The sequence below is a fragment of the Cydia pomonella genome, chromosome 20, assembly GCF_033807575.1.
Source record: "Cydia pomonella isolate Wapato2018A chromosome 20, ilCydPomo1, whole genome shotgun sequence".
NCBI classification, from domain to species: Eukaryota; Metazoa; Arthropoda; class Insecta; order Lepidoptera; family Tortricidae; genus Cydia; species Cydia pomonella.
The window spans coordinates 2,170,364-2,195,779 of record NC_084722.1 but is presented as its reverse complement, the minus strand read 5'-3'; the positions used below and the strand labels follow the sequence as shown (position 1 = coordinate 2,195,779).

At 38.5% G+C, this 25,416-nt stretch overlaps 2 protein-coding genes and 1 long non-coding RNA gene across 3 annotated transcripts; 1 reads left to right on the top strand and 2 right to left on the bottom strand.

Annotated features, from left to right (window-relative positions):
* Positions 1–1,771: 1,771 nt before the first annotated feature.
* LOC133529012 (3-oxoacyl-[acyl-carrier-protein] reductase FabG-like) lies at positions 1,772–3,230 on the bottom strand. Its single transcript, XM_061866592.1, is given in 2 exon segments — positions 1,772–2,548; positions 2,551–3,230. Coding segments are annotated over 2 exon segments (759 nt in total). The 5' UTR covers positions 2,711–3,230; the 3' UTR covers positions 1,772–1,949.
* A 3,011-nt stretch (positions 3,231–6,241) lies between these two features.
* Positions 6,242–9,045, bottom strand: LOC133529389 (uncharacterized). Its single transcript, XR_009801124.1, has 2 exons — positions 8,804–9,045; positions 6,242–6,605 (listed from the first exon to the last, which is right to left on the bottom strand). It is a non-coding gene; the product is annotated as an uncharacterized LOC133529389 (long non-coding RNA).
* A 2,348-nt stretch (positions 9,046–11,393) lies between these two features.
* Positions 11,394–24,573, top strand: LOC133528885 (hsp70-binding protein 1-like). Its single transcript, XM_061866376.1, is given in 8 exon segments — positions 11,394–11,874; positions 12,314–12,394; positions 13,610–13,802; positions 15,041–15,259; positions 16,679–16,834; positions 17,808–17,884; positions 17,886–17,970; positions 23,089–24,573. Coding segments are annotated over 8 exon segments (1,071 nt in total). The 5' UTR covers positions 11,394–11,757; the 3' UTR covers positions 23,232–24,573.
* The last annotated feature ends 843 nt before the right edge of the window (positions 24,574–25,416 follow it).

Sequence of the window (25,416 nt, the reverse complement as noted above, 5' to 3'; positions counted from 1 at the left end):
TTACTCCGTTCATTTGAAGATTTTCAAGGATACATACCAGAGCGTAAATTAACCGATACTCTAATTCTATCCTATTCTAATTAACCAAAAAAAAAAAGGGATTGAAAATAATCAATAAGTAGTTCATTTTTTTTTGTTTAGATGCTTGTATAAAATTCAAAATTCAAAAATTTATTCTGCAAGTAGGCCTCAAGGGCTCTTTTACAAGTCAATACAACATTTATAGTAACATCATATAGTGACATGAAAAATACATAACAACATTTATAAATACAACAGCCAATACCTGGGTAAACATTACATAATAATAATCTTAAAATAAATAATTAATACAATACAATAGAGATGTATAGTCTCTATAGTTAAAAACACATTAAATCTGGAGATGTAAAAGGTCCCCAATGTCAGAGTACTAATACTAATAAAATTTGGAGGTGTAAAGTCTCTCCAAGTGTCAAAATAAAATTTATACTAAATAAATAAACCGCGTCTGGACTGTTAAACTAGCAGTCTCATAAACTAATGCTACATTCTGTACATAACTAGTATGTACCAAGTCAAGTATATTATACAATATGACAGAGACGTATAGTCTCCACGGTAAATACATTAAGTTTGGAGATGTATAAGGTCCCCACGGTCTGAGAAAAATAATAATACACAATAATAAGGTTTGGAGGTGTAAAGGTTCTCCAAATGTCAAAGAATAAAAAAAATAAAAAATTGTATGAAATACATATTTCACGTCAAAATATATTATATATGTATAGTCTAAGATACCGTTACAAATTTCTGCACCTAACAGTTTAGTCAATCAGTGAAATACATTTGAAATGAATAATTTATTTTGTTGTTTGTTGGAAGGCAAAAACTAGCCACAAAACCTCATTTTATTCCATTTTGTTAGGCATAATCACATGAAAAATATTTCATTCATATGTGACCGCGGCCGGCAAAGCGTCCCACTTTGTCGTTTGCCATAAGGACGTTTGGCTTGTCAGGTTATTCGTATAAAAGTACAAGTAAATCTCTTCCGTATGCCAAGCGACAAACGGACGTGTTGCCGGCTGCGGTCACATGTCATTTTAAATACTAGGATATGTAATTAATATTTTTAAAAACAAGAGAAAGAAATTAGATTGGTTGTTTATTTTTGAATATAACCTTAAGGTGCTCAAAGATGTACATAAATTAAATATTAAACTGATATTTTGAGTTTATTGTTATTAAGTTTTTAGATTGCTATTACTTTAATGGTATACTGAAATAGCGATAAAAAAATGTCTTAGTATCTCGGACTATGTATATTTGATTCGGATTAAGTATGTTTATTTGTTTTGTATTGTGTATTTACATGTCATAATTTTCAATTGTTTTATTGATTGTAGTGCCTGTTCTATTTTTTATGGAAAAAAACGAGTTTACATGAAAACTATATCCTGTCAAACCATTTCCGTCAGTAGAAAAAGCGGCAGATTTAAAAAAAAAAAAATTTATTTATTTATTTTATTTAGATGCAGAGAGGTGACCCTTCATGCATAGACTGATTGTATGCAGGGGGGGGGGGGGGTCACCTCTCTCTGCAGCTGACTGTACTTAGCCAAACATGGGCATAGGCAGATACAGGTAGGGGGGCAACTGCCCCCCCTTGGGGTTCAAATTTTACATACAATGTATACCCTCTGAGGCCTCTGCCCCACCCCTAGGCCTCCGGCGATATCAACTTGTAGCCAAACGCCGAAGTTAGCGGGATAAAAAGAACAACAACCTGTAGAGCGTACAATTCTTTATTAATAAAGGAATACATAATTCATCAACGGCACTAAACTAACATAATAATACATTATTATGTGAAAGACTTTAAATACGTTTAGGTTCTGAACCGCAAACAAATCTAATTAAGATTAAGTACATAGGTTTTGTACTTTGTACTTTTATATCGTATGGCCTTACTTCAATAAGCTACCACCATCTATTACGAAACAAGATCCAGTAATGCTTCTAGCGTTGTCACTGGCTAAAAACGCGATGACGCCAGCAACCTCATCCGCGTGCATCAGCTTCTTCAGAGGCATATTGTTGACAATATTCTGCACGACCAGCTCCAACTGGTCTTCCGATAACCCTTCGTCACTCCGGATATTCGTTTTCACAAATCCAGGGTTCACAGAGTTGACGCGAACACCGTCCGCCGCCAGTTCCAGCGCTACGCATTTAGTAAACTGATCCAATGCGGCCTTCGAAACGTTGTAAGCGATAGTTAGAGCGTTAGGCTTCGTACTAGATATGCTCGACACGTTAATTATGCAGCCTTTGCTTTGAACGAGATGACGCGTAGCACGCATTGTTAAGTGGTAAATAGCGCGCATATTCGTAGACATTACTATGTCATAGTTCTCCATATTGGAATTTTTCATTCCACCCGGCTTCAATACGCCGGCACTGTTGACCAGCACGTCTAACTTCCCGAAATGTCCCACGGCATCGTCTATTATCCTTTCTACGTCTGCGTCCTGAGTAACATCCGCGGTAATAGTGAAAGGTTTTATCCTTTTGCGTTCTCACAATATGCAGCGATTGTTCGCAAGGCATTTTCTTTACGGCCAACTAATACCAGCTTGGCTGACAGGTTGGCAAAGTAAATAGCGGTGGCCGCTCCAATTCCTGAACTGCCACCGGTTATTAAAACAACTTTATCGCTGAAATCCATGTTTAGATTTGGGTTTTCTTATTGCGCACAAGGTCGAACAGCTGACTGCCAAATAGGAGAGCGCCGGCGCGTCGAGTTGTCGACTACTGAACTGGAAATAATTTTGCCAGACATTATTATATAGACATATATTACGCGTAGACGGATATAGTACAATTTTTATGCAGTCGGTGTAAACAAAGGTGTGACCGGTGAAAAAAAGCTTTGGAACATTCGAGATATTTTAACTTTTCACAGTTCCTATATACATAAGTCATGTAATTCTGCTGCAAGAATATTTACTTCGTTGATATAAAACTTTATTTTTACATAAACACTGGTAATGCTATGTTAAAAGAGAAAAAAAAAGAAAAGTATTTTTGGCACCATAATTCATTCATTGCACTGGTATCACTGTCTGGACACACCCGGGTGACAAAGTTCGCTTCAAGTTCGTTTCACAAACGATAGAGATTGCGTTTTGTTACATTTTATAACGGATGCATTTTTAACCAACTTATAAAAATAAGGAGGTGAATTATGTTTGATTATATGCTTTTTAGGGTTCCTTATTATGAACTAGGAACTCTTATAGTTTCGCCATGTCTGTCGGTCGCCCCATCTCTCCCCCCCCCCTCCCCCGACCTCTTTCCCAACTTTATGAAACCAACCCAAAAATATGAAAGTATAAGACTTTCAATGAAAACTATAGTAAACAATATTCTTCCCTTCTTAGTTAAAGACGTACAAAGCGCTGCGAAGTTATTCTCTTTTACTTATTATTTGGCCCGACATGCTCTTGGCCGGTTTTTTAAATTGACTTCACCAATGATTATTGATTAACCCCTTCGCCCTTTTTCTGATCTTGAGTGATTCTGATTCTGTGAAGTTAAAAATATATACTTAATACAGTTTTTATGGTAACAAACAAGAAAAGTTGTTGACTGTTTACTTTAACAGTGACGTATGATTGTTTACAAAAATTATGTGAGAATAATAATCAGAAGGCCTACCGCGAACACCGAAGTTGGCAAATTGCGGACATCTCTGTCAGTCACTCTAATTACGCCTTAATTGGAGTAAAAGAGAAAGATGCCCGCAATTTGCGAATTCCGGTATTCGCGGTAGGCCCTCAGACTTAGTCGCATGCGGCTAATCTACCAAAAGCCGAAACACCATCGATGTGTGCGTACGACGCTCGTGTTTCACGCTCATCAACATGCACACATATACTTACACACATATGTTATGTTACACCTTATAAGTGATTATCAGGAATTTGAAAGTGTGTAGAATTTTAATCTGTAACAGCGAAGGTTTTTAGGGTCGACATAGACACAATGAACTCTTGGGGGCGTCTATTATTGCGTGACGCGTTTCTTACGATTTTTTTTCTGAGATTCTGCTTCCCCCCCCCTGCCCTGATCCCCTCACGTAATTAATGGACGCCCCCATAGTGTGGTATAGCTACTACCCTTTCGCTTCAAGTTGGCCGTTACCTCCCGGCCCACTTCCCCGAAACACCTCCTCTGAAGCCTTATCTATTCGGCTACCAGCTACCACATCTTTAAAACTGCTTTGTTATTATTTATATTTCATACAATCATAAATATTATTAAATAACGTGAGCATTGAAAAATAAAATCCGAAATTCTTCATTGTCGACAATAATTGTAGCTGTGACGTTATTATGCAAAGACGGATTCCAACAGTGTCCTGTCGGGCGGCACTAGCATTTTTGTACTGAATATGTTGTAATATGTTTGTGCCGCACACTGGTGGAATCCCGCCTAACGGTCGCCACCGCCGGCGCCCATGGCCAACTTGAAGCGAACAATTAGTAATTCATAGTTCAGTTTTTAACTGGTACTTATTTGAGATCGCTTGACCACTGATTTTTTATACACATTTTCCGAGCAGATTTTTCCTCAATAATGCTCGGATATGCTCGCATTAGGGGTCATCCATTAATTACGTCGCACGAATTTCTAGGTTTTTTGACCCCACCTCCCTCTCCTTGTCACACTTGGCAAACCCCTCTCCCCTAGTGTGACGTCACAACTTTGCCAATTTTTTTCAAGGCATTGGCAAATCGAAGTAGATATTAGTAATATTTTATAACAATATTTTTGATAAAAGAAATAGTAATTTGAACTCAAAACTCAACCCAAATCTGATAAGGAAAGAAAATTAAACGAATGAAAACGATTATCGTTCCAAAAACTTGTTATTTAACAGTACAGCGAATAAAATAAAAAGGTTACTGATGAGTGATGAAGTTAAAGTGACGTCACAAAGTTTGTGACTCCCCGCTCCCCCTAAACGTGTGATGTAATTAATGGATGACCCCCTTAGTAAATCGAAAACGGGAAATGCCCAATTTTTTCATTTCTGTATTTTGTGCAATAAAGTTTAAATAAATTCATTCATAAAATAAGTTTTTTTATTTTTTCATGTTACACATTATTCCTACAAGAATATAGACTAAGTAGTGAGCTCAACTACTCACTGACCCATTCTAGCGTTTTACTAGTATTGGTATTGCTACTCTCGCGAGCAAAATATTTCATCACCGCTTCTCATGTCCATTTTGTGGGGCTAATAAATTTGACAACAGCGCCATCTAGCGTCGAATAGCGACGTTACGGTAGTCTGGCGATCATTATGCAGTGCTATTTCAAGTGTAGGCAATTACCACACCTCATTTAATGTTTTTTTTACATACTCTCTAATTCTAGGTATGAGTGTTGTAACCCGGCTGTTGACACTTAACAGTGACACTTGTTTTGTTTTACGATTAAAATATAAAACGTGTAGCGTTGACAAAATTTATAACATCGCCATCTAGCGTCGTACAGCGACGTTAGGCCTTACGGTAGCTGGCATTATCATAGAGAAATAAGTATGTATATAGTGCTCACGCTATACATCAGTTTTCTTACCAAAACTCTTATTATTTTCGAAGTCTACTTGACACTAGATGTCACGAATGTCGCTACTGACGAAAATTATATTGCTCAACAATTTACAACTAATATTACAAGCAGGAGGAGTTGAAAATAGATTTCCGGTAATTCCGATTATAATATTAGCTGAAAATTGTTTTAACATTAGACTTCTCGTTGGTCGCGATATCTATTGTCAAGTAGCAGTACTGATAAGTCCGCTACTTGACGTTGGATGTCGACTACGAAAATAATAATTTTAGTAAGAAAAACTGATGTGTGGAGAGAGCACTCTATGCTTACTTATTTCTCTATGGTAGTATGTAGACGGCGGGGTGGTCGTGCGGGAGGCGCTGCAGTTGCCCGGGGGTCGTTTGTACTGGGGTGCTCTCTGCGGCGCGATCATTACTTACTTTAATCTAATTAGTTATTGTCCATTATAGTCTGACAAAACATTTTTTTAGGGACAACAAGGTGGCGAACTAGACAAATATAAGCGCGCAGATTCGACCTCTTATACAAAATCTGAGTTTTGAAGCCTTTTTTATTGACAAATTTTATCGCCAGACTATATAGAATACTTAATGTATACATAGAAATAAAGATAAAGAATGAAAAACATTTATTTCAGACACCTACAATATAGAGTATCTAGACTTAAATTAATAAAACAGGTACCTTAGAGACTAAATTAGTAATATGATTTTTAAAAAACAATATTGCAATAGTGTTCATGTCAAGCCGATGTTGCTAGCCGTTAAATTTTAAAACGTGAAGCGCTTAAATTTTGGATAACAGCGCCACCTAGCGTCGGACAGCGACGTTAGGCCTGACAGCTGCTGGTCGTATGTAGACGGCGGGGTGGTCGTGTGGGGGCGCTGTAGGACGTCCAGGGGCCGGAGGGCGGGGAGGCGATTGTACGGGGGCGCGCTCTGGTGGCGGTGATATGATCTCTTCTCGGGGCGCCATTGCTGAAATTACAAGTGGGAGAAAGTTATGATTCGGTATTTGATACATGGGAATTGGGACCTTCATTATCATACCCGAGTTATTTGAACAAATCTTAAATTTCAGAACTGACCCTTCTACAGGATCGGCAACGACGCTTTTGACCACTGCACTAGGACTTGGTGCTTTTCGACCATGTAGTAGGTAGTTTTACTTAAATTGTATTGCGTCCCGACCAAGGTCAGTGTTATTTACCGATGCAACTAAAACTTGATAAGCCATACAAAAAATATACACTTTATGTTGTTAATTCGATAGAGATAACGACGATAATACATGTATATACAGAATAACGATTTTGATAAAGAAAGCACCAGCAAACATTCGAGATTAAAAAGAATTGTAAACAAATATTTTGAAATCGATTTACACTTATTTAAACTTTTAAATTTTAAAGTACTTACTACGAGTATTTTAGTAGTAGTAAACTCTTATTGTACAAAAAATACACATCAAATGTAACATACCATTAGTAAGAAGTACAAAGGCGAACCCCTTTGAGGGATCTCTTCCAGTTAACCTTTGAGTAGATGAGAGGAGAGAGTGAAAAGAGGGTGACAAATGCAGCATAATGTACAACAAGGTACCAGAAATACAAAGGATATAAATACATACTGTGTGTGTGTGTTGGTCTGTGGGCTCTGTGGCATTATTAGAAGCGCGTCAAAGAAAGCGCCAAAAGTATTTGTATCAGAACTATAAACATTTTGTTTAGAAACACGGTTTCAGAAACATAAATCCAAGTGTTTCTGAAACACAGAAACAGTAGCGGTAAACCCTATTGTTTATCGCCAAGTTCATTGTATGTCAGACCGTCTACGCTATGTGAGCTGGAATATTGTGGGAAACTAATTAAATCAATCGACGAAATGCCGCAATATACAAGGTGCCCGTGAGCATTGTGAGACATTTTAACTAAGCATTCCTGGTAATATTTAGAAACTAAAATGTCATGTAAAATTTTCTGGATTAGGCTTAGTTTCAGAGATAATTAAATGTTTTTCGAAATCATTCTTCTTTCGCCATAAGTCGGTACAAAACACATTTTTGACTGCGGTATTGCCACTTTGAGGTCTAGTCTGGACATACCTATTGATTGACATCGAAAAAATTAAAAAAATGTATTCGAGAGGCTACCCCCAAATAAAATAAAAAGTTAGTTTTAGGTTGTGTTTATCAATAAAAATTACGTTTTATGTACAGGAGTGTTCAAAAAAAGGGAAAAAAGGCAAAAAAAAAAAATTTTTTTGTCGAATTTCACAAAAAGTCATATAACATTTTTTGCGTCTGTTGCCATCAGGAATGCACCATTAAAATCTCTCGAAATGCTCACGGGCACCTTGTATTGCGAAACATATACGATTATCGGTGACGTTTGGAGAGGCCATAATATAGAAAAATAGAGGCCACTATACATAATATAGAAACGTATTATTAAATTATAGAAACGGGACAAACTAAGTCCTGATTCCATAATTTAATAATGTGTAAAAATCGTGAAAGTTTAAATTTGTGAAAGTTTAAGTTAAACGATTAGAGATGTATCTACACTATCTACGTAATTTTGAAGCGCCAATTAGATGCTACTAGGGTTTGCAATCGGAATCCGAAATGTATGAAATTATCCGGATCAGGGGGCCGATTTTTGAATTTCGACCACTCGATTTCATGTAGTTAGTTCAATAATATCTCCGCTAGGCATTTAAATTCTCCTAATGGAATTGAAAACGAGTGGTCAATACCACTCAATTTCCAATTTCTATCGCTCGTATTAAAAAAAAATAGCATTTCACCGTTTTCCACAGATTTTCGAGTGACGAAATCGAGCGCCTGAAATTCAAAAATCGGTCCCCAGGGCGGCTACCGGGAAAATCGAAATTCGTCAATCGCTAATAACGTCTTACTAAGAGTAAAAGATAAAGCAATTTGCGAATTTCGGTTTTCGCGGTAGGCCCCCTGGTTTCGGATCCGCGGATCCTCGCATACATTTCAGATCCGTCGTGCAAACCCTAGATGCTACTGTACAAGGTTGGCTACTCAAAATCTGGTAAAATAATAATATGAGCTGCCTCGACTTAAAGACGTTGAAAACAGTCTTAATTACAAAACAACCATCCAAATATTCCAAATACAAAATTACTTCAGTAATAATATGACTTACCAATTAAATCTTTGAAACTTTCTCTCCAAATATTTTAGGACAAAAATTAATATAATTAAGCGTTGTGTATCAGAGTGACGGTAACCACTTCGATTGTTGTTTTGAACGTTGCAAGAGCTGGAGATATGTTATCGCTATCTTGGGATTAGAGTGTGATAAATATTACAGGTGTGGTATAGATGTGTTTTATAAGCCAATGTGATTTTTATACACCTTAAACGTTGGCCCAACAGACCGGGCTGTTGTTATAGTTTCTATTTTTCTTCGTGAGCTTCTACGGATTATCGTCTTATCTATTGTTTAAAAACCGCAAAGGCGCGTGAAAAAATGGTCAGGCCGCATAGGTAGCGTTTATTGAATTACTACTCTATTGAGCACGGAATAAGATTCATTATGAACTAATAGAGAATTCTAACAGAATAGCTGTCTGTACCCCTAGTGTAAATTTAGTCGATAGCGAAACGTGACGTACGCGTTTGCGTTAAGTCTCATTTTGTATGGGTTTTTAAACAGCGCGCAAAGCGGGACGTTTTGGAAAGTCCAAAATCTCATACAAAATGACATTTAACGCAAACGCGTACGTCACGTTTCGCTGTCGAAAATATTTACACTAAGGGTACTGATCTCTATTGGTGCGTCTAAGGTAGGCGACTAAACGCTCTCAAACCAGCTTAACTTGTGACACTGCGATCCGCAACAAAGATACGTATTCGAAGACCTCGCTTGCACTGGTAATGCGAGCGCTCGGCTAGCTAGCGCCAAGGAAGCAATGTTATGTTTCTCGAAGAGCAGGTAAAAAACAGGGCCGGATTTTCACACAAATATATTTGGGTGTTTTTACGTTCTTTAATTTAAAGAGATAAAACATAACACTATTTAACAAGTTAAGCTGGTTTGAGAGCGTTTAGTCGCCTACCTTAGACGCACCAATAGAGATCAGACAGCTATTCTGTTAGAATTCTGTATTAGATCATAATGAATCTTATTCCGTGGTCAATAGAGTAGTAATTCAATAAACGCTACCTATGCGGCCTGACCATTTTTTCATAGTGGCACGCGCCTTTGCGGTTTTTAAACAATAGATAAGACGATAATCCGTAGAAGCTCACGAGGAAAAATAGAAACTATACAGCCCGCGACAGCAGCCGCCAAAATGGGCATAGCCCAGAAATGGCCACCTCACGCCCCCAGAAAGGGGAGTGTAAGAAGACAGCTGACGTCCCCCCCCCCCCACTAAATCGTATTACGTAATAAATGGATGATGCCAAGACGAATAGGGAAACACCACTTTTAACGTGCAAAGTGGTAGAAATTTTACAGGTATAATTGAAATATTAAAAACTTTATATACCATCCTACTAAAAAGTTACGGGCAGTTTCTATCCGTGAATTATCTCGAACGATGCCAATAGCGCGTTATGTTAGCCCAACGGCGAGGTTTTCGCATTATAAAACTAATTAATTAATCATTTTAACTGTTATTTGATATCGTTCCAAAATTAAAACGAATGTGTAATTGAGTCGCGCGTCATTTACTTAGATGAGTAGTGATAAAAATAACCGCCATTATCGTAATATAGTGCATTAGTAATATACAAAGGTCATAACTGCATGGGAAGTTTATACGAATTGTGCCCTTTTTAACAAATAGAGTGTTAGTCAAGTCCATAAGAGCGTATGTTGCGAACTGGTTCATGGAGTTATGTCCTTTAGAACTTGGTATTTCAAGCAACAGAGTAGTGACCCTATAATTAAAAGTTATCACGGCGTGGTAATTATATTGCCACGTTGTAAAATGTGTATGGTAATTTATTATACCGTATGCTTGTGGGCAGTATATTGTGTGCAGCTATGTTTAAATTTTTATAAATCTGCAATATCCTTATGAGCACACAAGGGGTCGTCCAGAAATCATGTGATCATATTTGGTCTATTTTGGTCCTCCCCCTTGGTGATATTTGGTGATTTTAACGCAACTCCCACCCCCCTGCCACAAGATCACGTGATAATTAAGATCTAAGAGGCCTAAGTAGAAACAGCATTAGACTTGCTTAGCGTGTAAGGGGGGGGGGGGCTTAGGCCTCTTAGATCTTTTTACATACATACGTTTAAGAGTCCGTCTTAGATAACTTCTGCATCGACTTTGACTCTACTCATGTCTCAGGTAAAAAAAACTACTCAACCTGTTGCGCGAGGGCCCCCGTTAGCGCGAGGCCCTTCCAAGCGCGAGGCCCCGGGCGGTTGTCCCGTTCGCCACCCCAAAGACCGCCCCTGCCTAGTACAGATTCCCATCAAGCTTGGACATCATATAAAAATAAATATTGAACGCTAATACACGAATAACTGTGAAACCGTGAGCCTACTTGCTACGAATATCACTAAAATATATGATGCGATGCGAGGCGAGCTTTTATTATGAATGTTTTAAATACGCATATACTTAAAATAGACCGGATTATTTGATCTGATAAATTTTTTGAGTGATATGGTTTCGGTTTTTCTCGCTTTGAAAAAAAATTACACTTGATATCTTCTATCCCCCCACCATCGTGATCATTCGTGATATTTTTATTATCCCCACCCCCCTCCTAAACGATCACATGATTTCTGGACGACCCCCAAGGATCGCGTTTTAATAAAGCTGTTCATATTAGTAATGCTCTAACAATACAAATAACTAGCACTTAGTTTCTACTAATTACCATTAGCTTAATTTGGACCAAACACTATTTGTCAAAGTGACAGTTGAGTTTTGACTTTGACAGTTGTAAAATAGCACGTATTTGTCTTGGTGTTTGTCGGTGTTGCTTCGAGAACTTTAAAGAACACAATTTCTAGAATTTGCATCAGCTTTTGTGAATCATTCCACACGATATATACCCACGTTATAATCCATACCAGTGTCACAATAACTACAAGTTTGTCACCTTAAATAAGTGGTTTTCATACAAAACATGGCATCTGGTAATCCTGGCGGTAACAATCCTATTGCTGGAGCCCTGACGTTTCCCAGTAGGAGTGAGGATGTTCAGCGTGTGGCGGAACAACCTCGGCAGCCACGGAATTTACAGGCAAGTATTTAAATTAGGTTTGAATACCATTTTTTTAGAGGATATAGTTTGTGTCATTCACGACGACGCGCAGATTTGTCAAATCTAACCTTTAATAACATGGAAGTACGAGTCAAGGCACGCGTCTTCGTGAATGACTCGATCTATAGTGGAAAAGGGTGAGGAGCTTTTAAAAATTTGTATAGAATTCGTTTTTTGCTCTCTCAAAAAAATAACCAAGGGGCATAGCTGTGGTTAATTGTCATCAAATTGTATAAAAATACTTTCCTATAATGGCAGTATCTGGGGAAGAATATGATGATTATGTTTATATGGGGAAGCAATCATGTGGGTTCCAATCAATCCCTAGAACTGCTTTAAGAGGTCTTGTTTGTGGTTGTGTAATAATAATAATTTAATGTTTAATTCTTCAATTAAACTTCAATTAAACTTATTTCAGGGTCTCCTCAGGTTTGCTATGGAAGCAACGAAGGCTGAAGATGCCCCAGGCAATTCAGAGTTAGGTCCGATGGATGAAGAGGTAAGTTGATGATAATGTAAGTCAGGTTTACTCTAGACCAGGGTTTCACTCAGTGAGGCGCGTCCCACTTGGGGGGTATAGAGAGATTTACTCCCAATTCATAAAACATCCCACCCAGAACACCCACCTATCCAAAGTAGCCCTGACCTGGAAGATGCCCGGAAAACGGAAATATGGTTGCCTTAAATTTACTTGGCGCCATTCCGTGGAGCAAGAGTTGGGTGTATTGGGGATGGGGTGGGAGGAAGTTACCAAAGCTGCCCAGAACCTGAATCAGTGGAAGAAAATGATTCGAGCTCTAGACCCCAGCAGAGGGTAACAGGATGGAAAGAAGAAGATTCATAAAACATTACAAGCGTCAATTTGTTAATGAAAAAGAGAATGAAAATCTTTATCTCAAATTCACCACACGGAAAACACTCCCCTACAGGCCGAAGAAACGCTGGACATTATCCAAATAGCCGGCAAACACTGGATGGAGACAGGAAAAGATAGAGAAAGTTGGAAAAAACTGGAGGAGGCCTTCACCCAGAGAGGGATCCATATAAACAAATAAAACAACTTTTCAAAAATGAATAACATACCTAAACAAAAAGAAAGAACGTGGAAGAAAAAGGCTATAATAATAATAATAACATGTACTTAACACCTCTGCTGCGGTATTTAGTGTTCTCATAATAGGATTGTTTCCAATTTTTTGAAACGCTTGTATTTTTAAACGATCTATATTAACTAAAGTTGCCCTAAAATTTAACTTCTATACTAAAAACGGCTTTAAATATGTTAAATTCACAAAATATATTTTGACAGATGCTTTCACGCCCAAAACGCTCTTTGAAAATTGTGTGACGTCACAGTTTACGGTTTGCCACATAACTACATACACACGTAGAAGATACGAGCAGTCAACTGACATTTGTCATTTGTTGTTTATCGCCTAACTGTCAACAGTGTCAATCCGAGAGTTGTGACGTCATCAGAGTCTTCAATGACTTTTCGAGTTTGGTCACGTGACGTGTGCCAAAAGATATTTTAAATTCAATATTTACAAAAATATGGTCATTAAAGGTCCCCTAAAAGTAGTTTAACATGTTCTTATAATCCAATAGAATTTATTGGGATACAATTCTGCGCTAAGTTTTGTAGATGGAAACAACCCTATTCATAATAACCTTTTCAACACCCCAACCTGATATATTTTTTCTATCATTTCAGCGCAAACGTTTCTTGGAAGAAGCCCTCAAAAGCCTCACAGTGGATGTAGCAAAGGTACTACAAGATGCCATAGCTGTGCTATCAGACACTGACAAGATACACAGTGTTCAGTTGGGGCAGCCGCTGCCCGACGAGATTAATCAGGCCTTCACTAGCGTCATGGAATTTATTGATGACATAGACACTGCTAATGGTAAGTCTCCCATAACATAGAACAACTCCAACAACGTGTTTTGTTAATTTTCCATGTGTATGGAGAAAAATAATCCCTACTTATAAACAAATGCGTGAGTGTTGTGGAACACTGGGTTGGAACGAAGTATAAGTATTATAATAATTATTGAAAATTTATTATATTATTGATTAATTAAATACAAACACTTAATCGACAAAATAATAATTATTGAATCAGCTCACAAAATTTCACAAACCGGTTTAGAAATGCGACTTAAAGGCAGGGAGAACAAATAAACATAAGAAAACATGTTTGCAGGGGAACGAAAACGGTATTTTTTCGTTCTTTGTTAATTATTTCATTTCTAATTGGGCAATCTAATAATACGAAGTCGTTATCTAAAAACACAACCGAGTCCTATGTTTGGAGTATAAAATAAACCGAAATATGTTTATTTCAAAGTTTTTCCAAAAAACCGGTTCCGATCCCTGCATGTTTGTACAAGCTGAAACTGATATGCTTAGTCAATCAAAAATATGAAATTCTAGTGCTAAGAAATACAAAAAGTAATATCTGCATACACGTCCGGGGATCGAACCCGGATCGTCGCTGTTACCACTTGGTTTCTAAGCGCCAATTGCGCCACTATAGGATATACGTAAGTCGGTAGAATTAGGGTACTTATTCTCGAGAAAGAATTTAAATAAAAGAGGGCTGTGACTGAAAAATCTTACGCTTTTTTTCGCCTAGCCTGGCGGATGGGGGCTAGGCCCTAGCCCCCATCCGCCAAGCGTCCGATAAGGAACTTCGTTCCAAAAAACCCTTAGAATGCTTTCTTCAAACTTAAATTACCACCACAATAAGCTATAAGATGTACCGTACTTACTTATTAATTAACTAGACTAGCTAACCCATCTGTATTTAAGGGAGTTCCCTCTCCCAACAAACTGTCTTACAGTTTGGCAGAAGAAAACAAAATTGTAAAATCATGGTTTTTTTTTACCATAATAAATAATTATTATTATTTTAATTTTTTTTCGCCTATGATGAAAAGAGAATAACCTATAGATTGCTTTTGGTGGGTTCCATAAGCATCCTGTGTAGTATGTGTAGTAAACAATTGGCAGCTTTTAAGCCCATTAGTCCAATTTTCTTGTGTCTATTATATTGTAAAAAGTTTTACTGCTGTGACCTGCTAAAATCACTAAAAATATATTGATTAGTCTACTATTTTCAACTATACCCAATCTTTCCAGATTTCTACAAACTAGGCGGCTTCTCCATCTTCCCCGTCTGCTACGGCAGCGAAAACGAAGAAATCCGCGCCCGAGCCAGCGGAATACTGGCAGAACTTTGCCAGAACAACCCCTTCTGCCAGTCCCGAGCGTTGGAGAGCGGGCTGCTCAATGTGTTGCTGGCTTTAGCGAGGACAGAGCGTGGGGAAGCTTTAGCGAAGTGTGTGGCTGCTATTTCATGTAAGTATGGTTAAGTAACTGTGTACAGTAAGTGCTCCAACTTTAGTACCCACAATGTCGTACTAGATGTAGATACAAGTAGATACTTATGTTAAGACACGGACTGTATTATGTGGTTGACTTTGTAGTGTGGACTATTTCTTGTACAGTCAGCATCAAAAGTAATGCACGAAACAACGCGCCAAAAGTATCTGATATTCTGGATAACTTTTCCAAATATAGATAAATTTCTAAAATTTTCGTTCAAAAGTATATCTTTTACAGTCTTAGTTGTTCTTTATTAAAGACATCACTTTTGTTAAGCTGTTACAGAATAGTAGACACTTATGAAGCGTTATTTGATAAGCGATTGTGTCTTATGTTTCCGTGTGGTGTCCGGCTTAAGAATAGCACCAACCCTAAAAGAACGAGGGTGTCGTAAGAGGCGACTAAGTTCACGAAGGAAGCCGTCATCTAACCCTTCGTCACAGGGAGATAAGCCTCTAAGCATTGGGTTGCAACTTATCTAGGAGAAGGAAAACTCCAAAATCAAACCCGGGACGGAGTCCCCGTTAGGCGTGAGTAGGGTCCAACCTGAAATCTGCGGTAGACTCCTGCAGCCAACCTGGCTCCACACGTATTGGCTTGCCTTTCCTGTGGGTCCGGCCAGTGAGGTCGAGAGTTTGGCGCAGGTGCTGGGTATCCCTGCGTTTTCCTTGACTCCGTCCCAGGCGGTGTAATGTTTATAGACATTGCACCATAGATCGTCTGAAATAGACGCTAAGGCCAGTAGTGTGTCTTATGAAACCAATTGTAGAATAGAGTAGCCAACTTCCTTCTAGACTAGTCGGTAGTGACCCTGCCCATGAAGCAAGAGGTTCCGGGTTTGAATCCTGGTAAGTTCCTGAGTTATGGATGTTTTTTTATTATTCAAATCAATCATTACTGTTTTATTCTTATTACCCACAACACTTACTTCACTGGCTGTGACCCAAACAGGATCTTGGTCTCTGACACAAGAGAGCGCCACTCTGCCCTATCCTGCACCATTTCCCGCCAGTTGGGTATTCCGAAGGCGAACAGATCTTTTAGGGCTTCGTCAATCCAGCGGCATCTGGGACGCCCAGACGGACGTTTTCCACCCGGGTGCCTGTGTACAATCATCCCATAATATTTATTTATTTCTTCTTTTCTTTTAAAATAAACAGAGGTAGGCAATTTAAACGATGGTAAGATGAAATAGAAGACATGGCTGGAAGGAATAAAACTTGGACCAGATTAGTGCAAAATAAGGAAGAGTGGAGAATATTGGGGAAGGCCTTTGCCCAAAGGCACACAGAATCGGTTATCATAGATTAAGGAAAACTATAGATACAGTATAAAAATGTATTTCTGAGATGAGGCTATAAATAAATAAATAATTTATTTATCTGTTACCAGGTGCATGCCGTGAATACGCCCCATCCTGCCGAGAACTCCTGGCCCAAGGTGGCTGCGAGACGCTAGCCACCGTCTGTGGCGCATCGGAAGTCCGCGCGAGAACGAAAGCAGCGCTGCTGGCGAGGCATCTCTGTGATCACTATCCTGACGCCAGAGGTTAGTCTGCTTGTTGTACATAATACCCTCCCTCCATCGAGATCTGCTGTTCTAAGGTGGCACAAATAATGCCCTGACAGGAATTAGAACCCGGGACCTCCTGCTTCATAGGCAGGATTAGTGTTGCCAGGCATACGATATTTATCGTACATGTAGCTGCCTGAAATTTTTGCCTCAAGCCTGGAGCTTAAATTTAAATACAATGTATGCCTCCGGCGATAACAACTAGGTTGACTAGGCTAGGCTGTTAAGGTCTCTTGCACTTTGCACTTGACATTTATTCTGTGCGTCTACAGTTCACATTAGACCGCGAGCCAGGAACAATTTCCATGACCAATCGCCTCTCGGCTGAAAACTCGTGTGGTGGTTAACGGCTAGGTATGATGAACCCTCGTGGACGTTAGCTGCCGCTCCGTTGGTGGGTTGAGGAATGGCAACCACCGAAACACGTAAAACAAAAAAAAATTGTCATCGCCTCCTGTCTGATACTTTGTCAAATGATAGTTCAGATGCTGTTGTTAATTAAATCGTCAACCGGTTATATGGCGGTGCTAAGAACATCAGCTGGTCGCATGAACATGTACAAAATAAGCGCTATACCTTTTATGATAGCAAATACAAATCATGAAACTTTGCATGTAGCATTTCATCAGGCGTAATCGCCTGAAAAGCCATCAACGGATCAACGCAATTTACACATTACGCATACTTTGCCGCATATAAAGTGGTAGGCGCATATTTTCTACATGTTCATTGTACAGCTGACGGTCATTCCACCGCGATAGAACCGGCTGACGGTGTTTTAAGTTTAAAACAGCATCTAAACTATCATCTGACAAAGTATCAGCCGGGAGGCGACGACTGACGGAATATGCTCCTGGCCCGCGGTCTACATTCCCTGTAGATATTTTTTTAATCTCCATAAAAATAAAAGATTTACCTAAAAGAGCTGAACATGTTTTAATTTTTTCAGAAAAATTCGTCCAGCTGAACCTAGTGAAGACACTAACAGAACAACTGTCAGCGGGCAGGGATGCATCATCAGAACACCCTCCTGAACACATTACTCACTCTTCTGGCAGACTTGGACGAGAGAGTTCTAGCTCAGTGCAGGGACCCTAGCTTAGCGCTTAAAGGTATGATCATCATCATCATTTCGTCCAGCTTGTGACTAGCCATATGCCTATTTCGTAATATTGGCCTTGGTTTTATATTAAAACACATAGAAAATAATGAAAAACTACAGTACTCTTCGTTTGCATCTTTCAGTCATGATTTCACTCCGTATTCTAACAATTACAACTTGAAGGACACGTTTCCGTATTTTACCACTTGTGATTTCGATTAAATACATAACACTCAGTGAATTTTCATTTTTTTATTTATTTTAAAATGCTGCGAAGAATGATAATAATCAATTGAAGTTAACCTAGAATAAATGCATAATTATTGGTGTAATAAAGAACATTGAGTAACTAACTTAATAATAAACGTAAAATATTACAATACAGACGTTAATTTCAGAAAACAAAACTATAATACCTGAAGTTAAATAATAATGTTAGCATATTCATGCTTGATAGGTTTTGAAACGTTTCATTTTATCATTTTTTTGGTCTACTTAAACTGACTACCAAGCGAATCCTGTCGTTGTGTGCGTAAAAGACGTTGTCTCGCTGTTATGTCGCCAATATGTCGCTATTATGTCGCCGTTATGTCGCTATTATGTCGCCGTTATGTCGCTATTATGTCGCCGTTATGTCGCCAATATGTCGCCGTTATGTCGCTATTATGTCGCTGTTATGTCGCCTATGTCGCCGATATGTCGCCGTTATGTCGCTATTATGTCGCCGTTATGTCGCTGTTATGTCGCTATGTCGCTGTTATGTCGCTATTATGTCGCCTATATGTCGCCAATATGTCGCTATTATGTCGCCGTTATGTCGCTATTATGTCGCCGATATGTCGCTATTATGTCGCCGTTATGTCGCTATTATGTCGCTATTATGTCGCCACTATGTCGCTTTTATGTCGCTAGTCGCCGTTATGTCGCTATTATGTCGCCATTGTGTCGCTATTATGTCGCCGTTATGTCGCTATTATGTCGCCGTTATGTCGCTGTTATGTCGCTATTATGTCGCCGTTATGTCGCTATTATGTCGCCAATATGTCGCTATTATGTCGCTAGTCGCCAATATGTCGCTAGTCGCCGTTATGTCGCTGTTATGTCGCTACTAAAGTATATAAAAGGGCCGTAAAGTACGGAGGATGGGCATTCATTCTTTAACCATCGGACTGGCGGTATCTCTGGCTTTGAGTAAGTAAAGTTTCTCTACTATTCCTTCTATTTGTTTGTGTTTGCTGGGAATTATCCTGGTAAATTTAAACTTGTAAATTGTGTCTATGTTTGGCATTGCGGGGACAATGTTGTCGTAATGCTAAGCTTAGGCTGTGGTGGAGATTCTTTACTTCCTTATCTGTGTTACTATATTGTGAGTTTTTTTGTTAGTAAAAACTAATTTTGTTATTTTATTACCTTTCTATGAGGTTAGTTTGTTATTTTATAAAGCCAGATCACTGTTTGGACTAACAGTTTGTCCATCTAATCAGCTTCTCCCTAACGGTGTCAAATTGCAGCTGTTTAGAAGTCTTTTGCTCCAAGTTGAGAGGACTTGGCGTCTCTTCTTTACCAACATAAGAGGCGAGCATACTCTCCTTAGTCTCAAGGTCCAGCTGTTAGATGAATGTGAGGGCATCACGTGCGTGCCATTGAGAGTAATCTCAGCTCATTGAAGTCTGCAGTAATTGAGGCTAGGTCTCGTATTAAATATATTTATATATTTCGGTGCTCTGGCTCATGCTAGTGCTGGTCACGGGAGAGCTTCTGTCATGATTGGTAACAAACACAGATAAGGTTTTAGTCATGGCAGGGTATCCCATGTGACTGGTACGGGTGTGTGTGCTAGTGCGCTGATTACCTATAGACATGCTAGGGCGGTCTATTCTCATCCACCGTGCCCACGTGGCGATGAGGAGGGGGCCAATCACACAGACACTAGGGTTTGCTATACCTCGGTTTTGTCGGCCGAATGCTTACAGCTTAGACTTAGGGATACACTTGTGTATGTTCCAAATCACTAGATCAATGGTAAGTACGATCTGTGTTCTGGACATACTAGATTAGGGTCTAAGGGTAGGAATAGGGTAGAGTCACTCACACTGTTATAGGGTCTCTCTTAGGTTTGATCTAGAAATTTGATTGGTTGGTGTATATATATATATATCTTTCAAAAGGTTCTAATGACGTGAAGCTATGGTTTTATAACGTGTACTGATGATAATATTAGTGAAATACTGGTAATGGGTTTTAATTACCTAAATCTTCCAGACTGTTACTCTGAGTGGAAAGTTGAGGGTTATCTGTAACATCTTATATCTATTTATTTTCATTTCTGGGTTTTTGGTGTAGAGACGAAGTACTGAGTATTACGATCAGGTCCTAAGGTATTTATATATTCAATCCTTAAATATCAAGTTGGGTTTAGGAACACAGACTATTCTGGGATTAAAGAATGGTTTGTTTTAGAGACCCTTTGGCAGGCGAGCGCAGTCCATTGGAATCTTTGAGTGGAATAATACTCACCTTGATAGTTCGATCTCATAAAGTACAGTAATGAGTTAAACTTGTACTTCGTTTATACATTTAAAAGGCCTAGGAATTCAGCCTACTTTTAGCTATGGGGACTGGGATAATGGCTTAGTAGCCTTAGCTTTTGGATATAAAAAGATAAGTAAATGGTGTCTGACGAATACTTATCGCTTCTCTTCGTCAGCCCCTAGGTTTGCATAGGGTTGCGAAGCGTTGGTCATAGCCCGTCTGGCTAATAAGATAGGAGTAGGTGGCCCGATTGATATTGCTAATCGGAGTAAGAGTCTTCAGACCTGCATCTAGCATTAGAGGCAGCACGTGTGATCCATTCACACCTCGTTTAGAAGATGATAGGATTGATAGGTAATAATATTTTAATCTTAATATAAGTGTGTAAATGGGCTTAACCCGGGAGTGCTGCTTCAATGTTACCCCGAAGACTTAATAGGAGTAGCAGGATTTTACCAAAATATTTTTATATTTATATAATCATATATGCTGCAATAACTAAATATCTTTCTAATTAATTATTAAAAATATATCTTACATTACATCAAAAATCATTGATAGTTTCTGTAACTTAAGGCTACACCCGTCGTCTACGACCTTGCGCGTGGGGGCGGAGCCCATATCCTTTACCACGACACTGCTCATACCTTGTCGATTGTTATATATTTTCATTCTACTTATAAGGTGTCATATTTAATATAGAAATGGTTTGGAATAACTTAGTCTTACGGTATTTTGCTGAAGGTTGAATTTTAACATAATATCCTATCGATTATTTCCTCTCAACATAATAAATTATTTAGTATAGTAAATTTCCGAGTCTTAACGTCTAGGTAATACTTAATCAGGTAGAATCAGAGTCCAAGATTTAGTTGTTACTCATTAAAGAATTTAGGGTACCGCGGTTCGCTTCGAGGGGTCCTAACCTTTAACTAGACGATCACTTGGCCAAATTATTGTTAAGGTAAAATTATTGTTGGGGTAAATTTTAGGGGTAATTTTAAAGGTGGGATTGTTAACGATTAGGTTCAGTATTTTATTAGGTCCGGGGTTGAATAGATGGGGTAGATTAGGGATTTAGGCAGGGGAAGTTACAAGCTGGACCTAGTGAAGAAAGTGCGTGATTAGCGTTCACGATGGCCGCGCGCCGCGTACTGCTGCACGCCGCGCCGCGCACTTGTGCGTAAAGAGATAACCGGTTGGGGTGGGAGGTCAGGCCTAATGGTCAAAAATATGCACAGAAAAATAACCGCCTGCTTTAAATGCCGCTAAAAAGTCGCAAAACAGTAACACAGGGACAGACCAAAATAAAAATAAAAATTATAAGGAAAATGGCACGGGTGGCACCTGACGCACCAGCTCGTCAGTTATTTATGGACTTCCATATTTATTTATTTAATCTTTATTGCACAAAAGAAAAACAATCTTTTAGTACAAAAGGCGGACTTAATGCCACGAGGCATTCTCTACCAGTCAACCTTAAGGCTAAGCAGAGATATTGTGAGCGGTGCTACAATTACAACAGCAAAACATATCAAACAAAATACATATAATAACATATACATACAAATATAATACACATATACATACATATTCTAACGCTACCTTCATTGTTAATTCTAGAGGTAGTTAAATATGTTAGGCTAAATTTAGAAAAGTTTCCGAGGAAAATATGGACCAGCAACCGCTTACAGGACCAGAGGCGACGTGACCTAGAATTGCCGAAACATAGATTAAGAAAATCTGCTCTCTGCTTACACGTATTAGGACCTAAACTTTATAATAAGATTCCAATGAATATAAAAAACGCTCGCACCAACTTAGGATGTATATTTAAACTGAAGTCATTTGTAATCCGGAAGGTCTGTTATTCCGTAGCTGAATTCTTCGATGAATAGTCTATTAATCTATTGTTTTTAATTATTCTTTATAATGACATGTTTTGTATTTTTATTGTTGTATCTTCCTTTGTACTAATCTTATACCTTTAAACGAGCAATTCTTGCATATATATATATTTCTGTGATCTCGGAAACGGTTCTAACGATTTCGCTGAAATTTGGTATATGGGGTTTTTTGGGGGTATACAATCGATCTAGATTAGTCTTATGTTTGGGAAAACGCGTGTTTTGAGTTTTCATGCGTTTTTCTTTCGACGCAGAATATTTCGTGTTGCCGGCCACTGTCCGTCTGGTCCAGCGGGCCATTGGCGGACGGCTAGAAACGAGTGTTACGGTTTCGAAACTCGCCCGGTGACTAACTTTTGTTTTTTTTTTTATATGTTCAAGTTTATATATTTTTTTAAAATTTTTATTGTTTTAGACAATTTAGTGAAAAAATGTAGTTAAGATTATCACCTATACACCACTATATTACAATAAATAGTTATAACCGAGCAAAGCTCGGTCGCCCAGGTACTTTAATTATGTTTGACATCCATCTTGCACCTATGTACCTAATAAAAATGTAACACTGACGATGTATAATTAATACAAATAAACTATATACGAATAAAACGCGTCTGTATCTGTACGGGACAGCCCGTGGAATGCTCCAGAAATAGCTTAAACTCAACATTTATTCTATTTTTCCGCAGGTATTATAGAAAGGCATCTAAAACACCCAGATCTAAAAGATGACACGTTCAGAGAAGAAGTGGATTACTGCCAAGAGATCCTCTGCAAGGTGTTCCTCAACAGACCAGACGTGGTGCCAGCGGACGAGGAAGCGGACAGATAGTTCTGACTCTTAACCCTTACACCGCCAAAGACCACTGCGATAGGCATGGCGTTTGAAGGGTTAAAGAAGATTTAATTCGTTTTTTAGCTTTTATATTATTTTCGCGGAGAAGACGGCTGGACCGAGTTGAATTTTTGTTGAAAGGTTCTATTAATTGCTGATTTGGTTATTGAGCTTACTGTGGGACTTAGTCAATTTGTGTAATAATGTCCTATAATATTTATATTTTTTATTTTTTTTATTAATCAAGCTCTTGTGTAGGGATTTTAACTATAGTTGTACCGTTCTCGAGAACGTTCTCCGTTCATTTATAGTAAACGGAGTACGTTCTCGAGAAAGGCCCAAATATAATGTTAACCCCTTTCCAGGCCGCACCTATCTACACCGTTTTCCCAAAGAAATAATATATATTCAAATACGGAATATAACTCTGCGTAGGGGGCGCCACTAGCACAAACTGTAAACAAACCGCCTCGATGTATCGATGTCATATTTATTCGAAACAAATAATCTTGTGAAAACTTGTCAAAAACTGTTTAAGGCTTAGTAAGTATATAGAAGCAAAGATACATTGATTAAGATGTGTAAAATCTAATAAAATATCGTGCTTCTAATTTGACAGGTAAACGAGATGGCGCTGTAGAGCTCTATACATTTTGCGACAACTCTGATTGACAAAAGTTGACGTTTGACAATTCAGTGACCGCAAAACATGGCGCAGTACAGTCAGCGTCAAATACTTTGTAGCAGTCAATGTGGCCAAATAGTTCGGTACACCATACTAAATATATGGTGTACCGAACTATTTGGCTACTTAGGTTGCTACAAAGTATTTGACGCTGACTGTACAGCGCCATCTGTTTTGGATGTCAAACTAAGGGGCACGTTTTTTTCTTCGACTTTACCTCTATTACAATCAATTCTCCTTGATAGAAGAGCACATTTCCCGCAAGTGCAATCTAACAGGAACCTTAAATCAGAATGCTAAAGTTGAAATTCTATTGGCACGAATGTGGTCAATATGCCTAGAAAAGGGCTATGGGAATCCATCGAATTTTGTTTAGTTTAATCGAAAACAACAAAATGCAACCCTATTCCAAGTATCCTCTTCCAAAAAACCTTTTGATATGCCGTGCAACGTTCGTGTCATCCACGATGACGCGCAGATTTGTCAAATCTAACCTTTAATTGCATGGCAATACGAGTCAAGGCGCGCGTCTTCGTCAATGGCACGATGTATACAGTGCATTGTGAGAGACCCATTGTGTTAAAATTAATGGACTTAACTTATTTGTATGAGAGAAAGGATTTTTAAGATCGAATATAGCGTTTTTTAAATATTTTTGGAGTTTTTTATTTGATGATCTGCCTCTGTTTTGCTTTTCCGGAATAATCTAGGTATATCCCTCTCTAAACCTATACCAGTCAAATTACTCAATGGTATAAGAAAATATATTCTTTTTTTTTAATCAAATTAAAAAAAAAAAATTAAAAAAATATTTTTTTCCATTTTACGCTGCAGCCACAGGATATTCCTTTTACAGTAAAGGTTTAAAATCTTAATGTTAAAGCCTAAGATTAACGATGGTCTCCACACTAGGCAAAGCCTGTATCGTGGTTACCAGTTTAAAGATACTTAAATATAACAATTTTGACACCAATTTTTTTTTTTATATGCATGTTTCTTTTTTTTTTTTTGATTTATACACTATGTATCCATTTAAATTGCTTGAGCAAAAGGTGCACAAGTTAATATGTATTTTAATATTTAATCTTGCTATGAAATACGAAGACCTTGGCCGAGTCGCTCGGTGTCGGTTTTTCAGCATGCTCAAAGGCTCCTCAGACGTTTGCCGTGCGCCAGTGTAGACGTTTTGATTATGGTGCGCGTGGTTATTTTGTTCGTACTTACGTTAAAAGTAGTCAAAACATGACAACGTTGGAAAATATAATAATAGCAGGTGTCGCAAATTGTCGTGCCCTTCTTATGTTCTGAAATAAAATAGACGCAAGCCACTGCAGTCATTATGTGCGGCGCCATTTTGAACAAGTGACGCCAAACGCCATCTTGCCGAGCAAATTGGTTCGGGTGAGGCAAACGTGCTGAGGCAAAAGATACACGAGCAAGTGGCTGCGCAAGGCCGGGCGTTTGCCGCGCGAGGAAATTTCCTCGCGAGGCTACTCG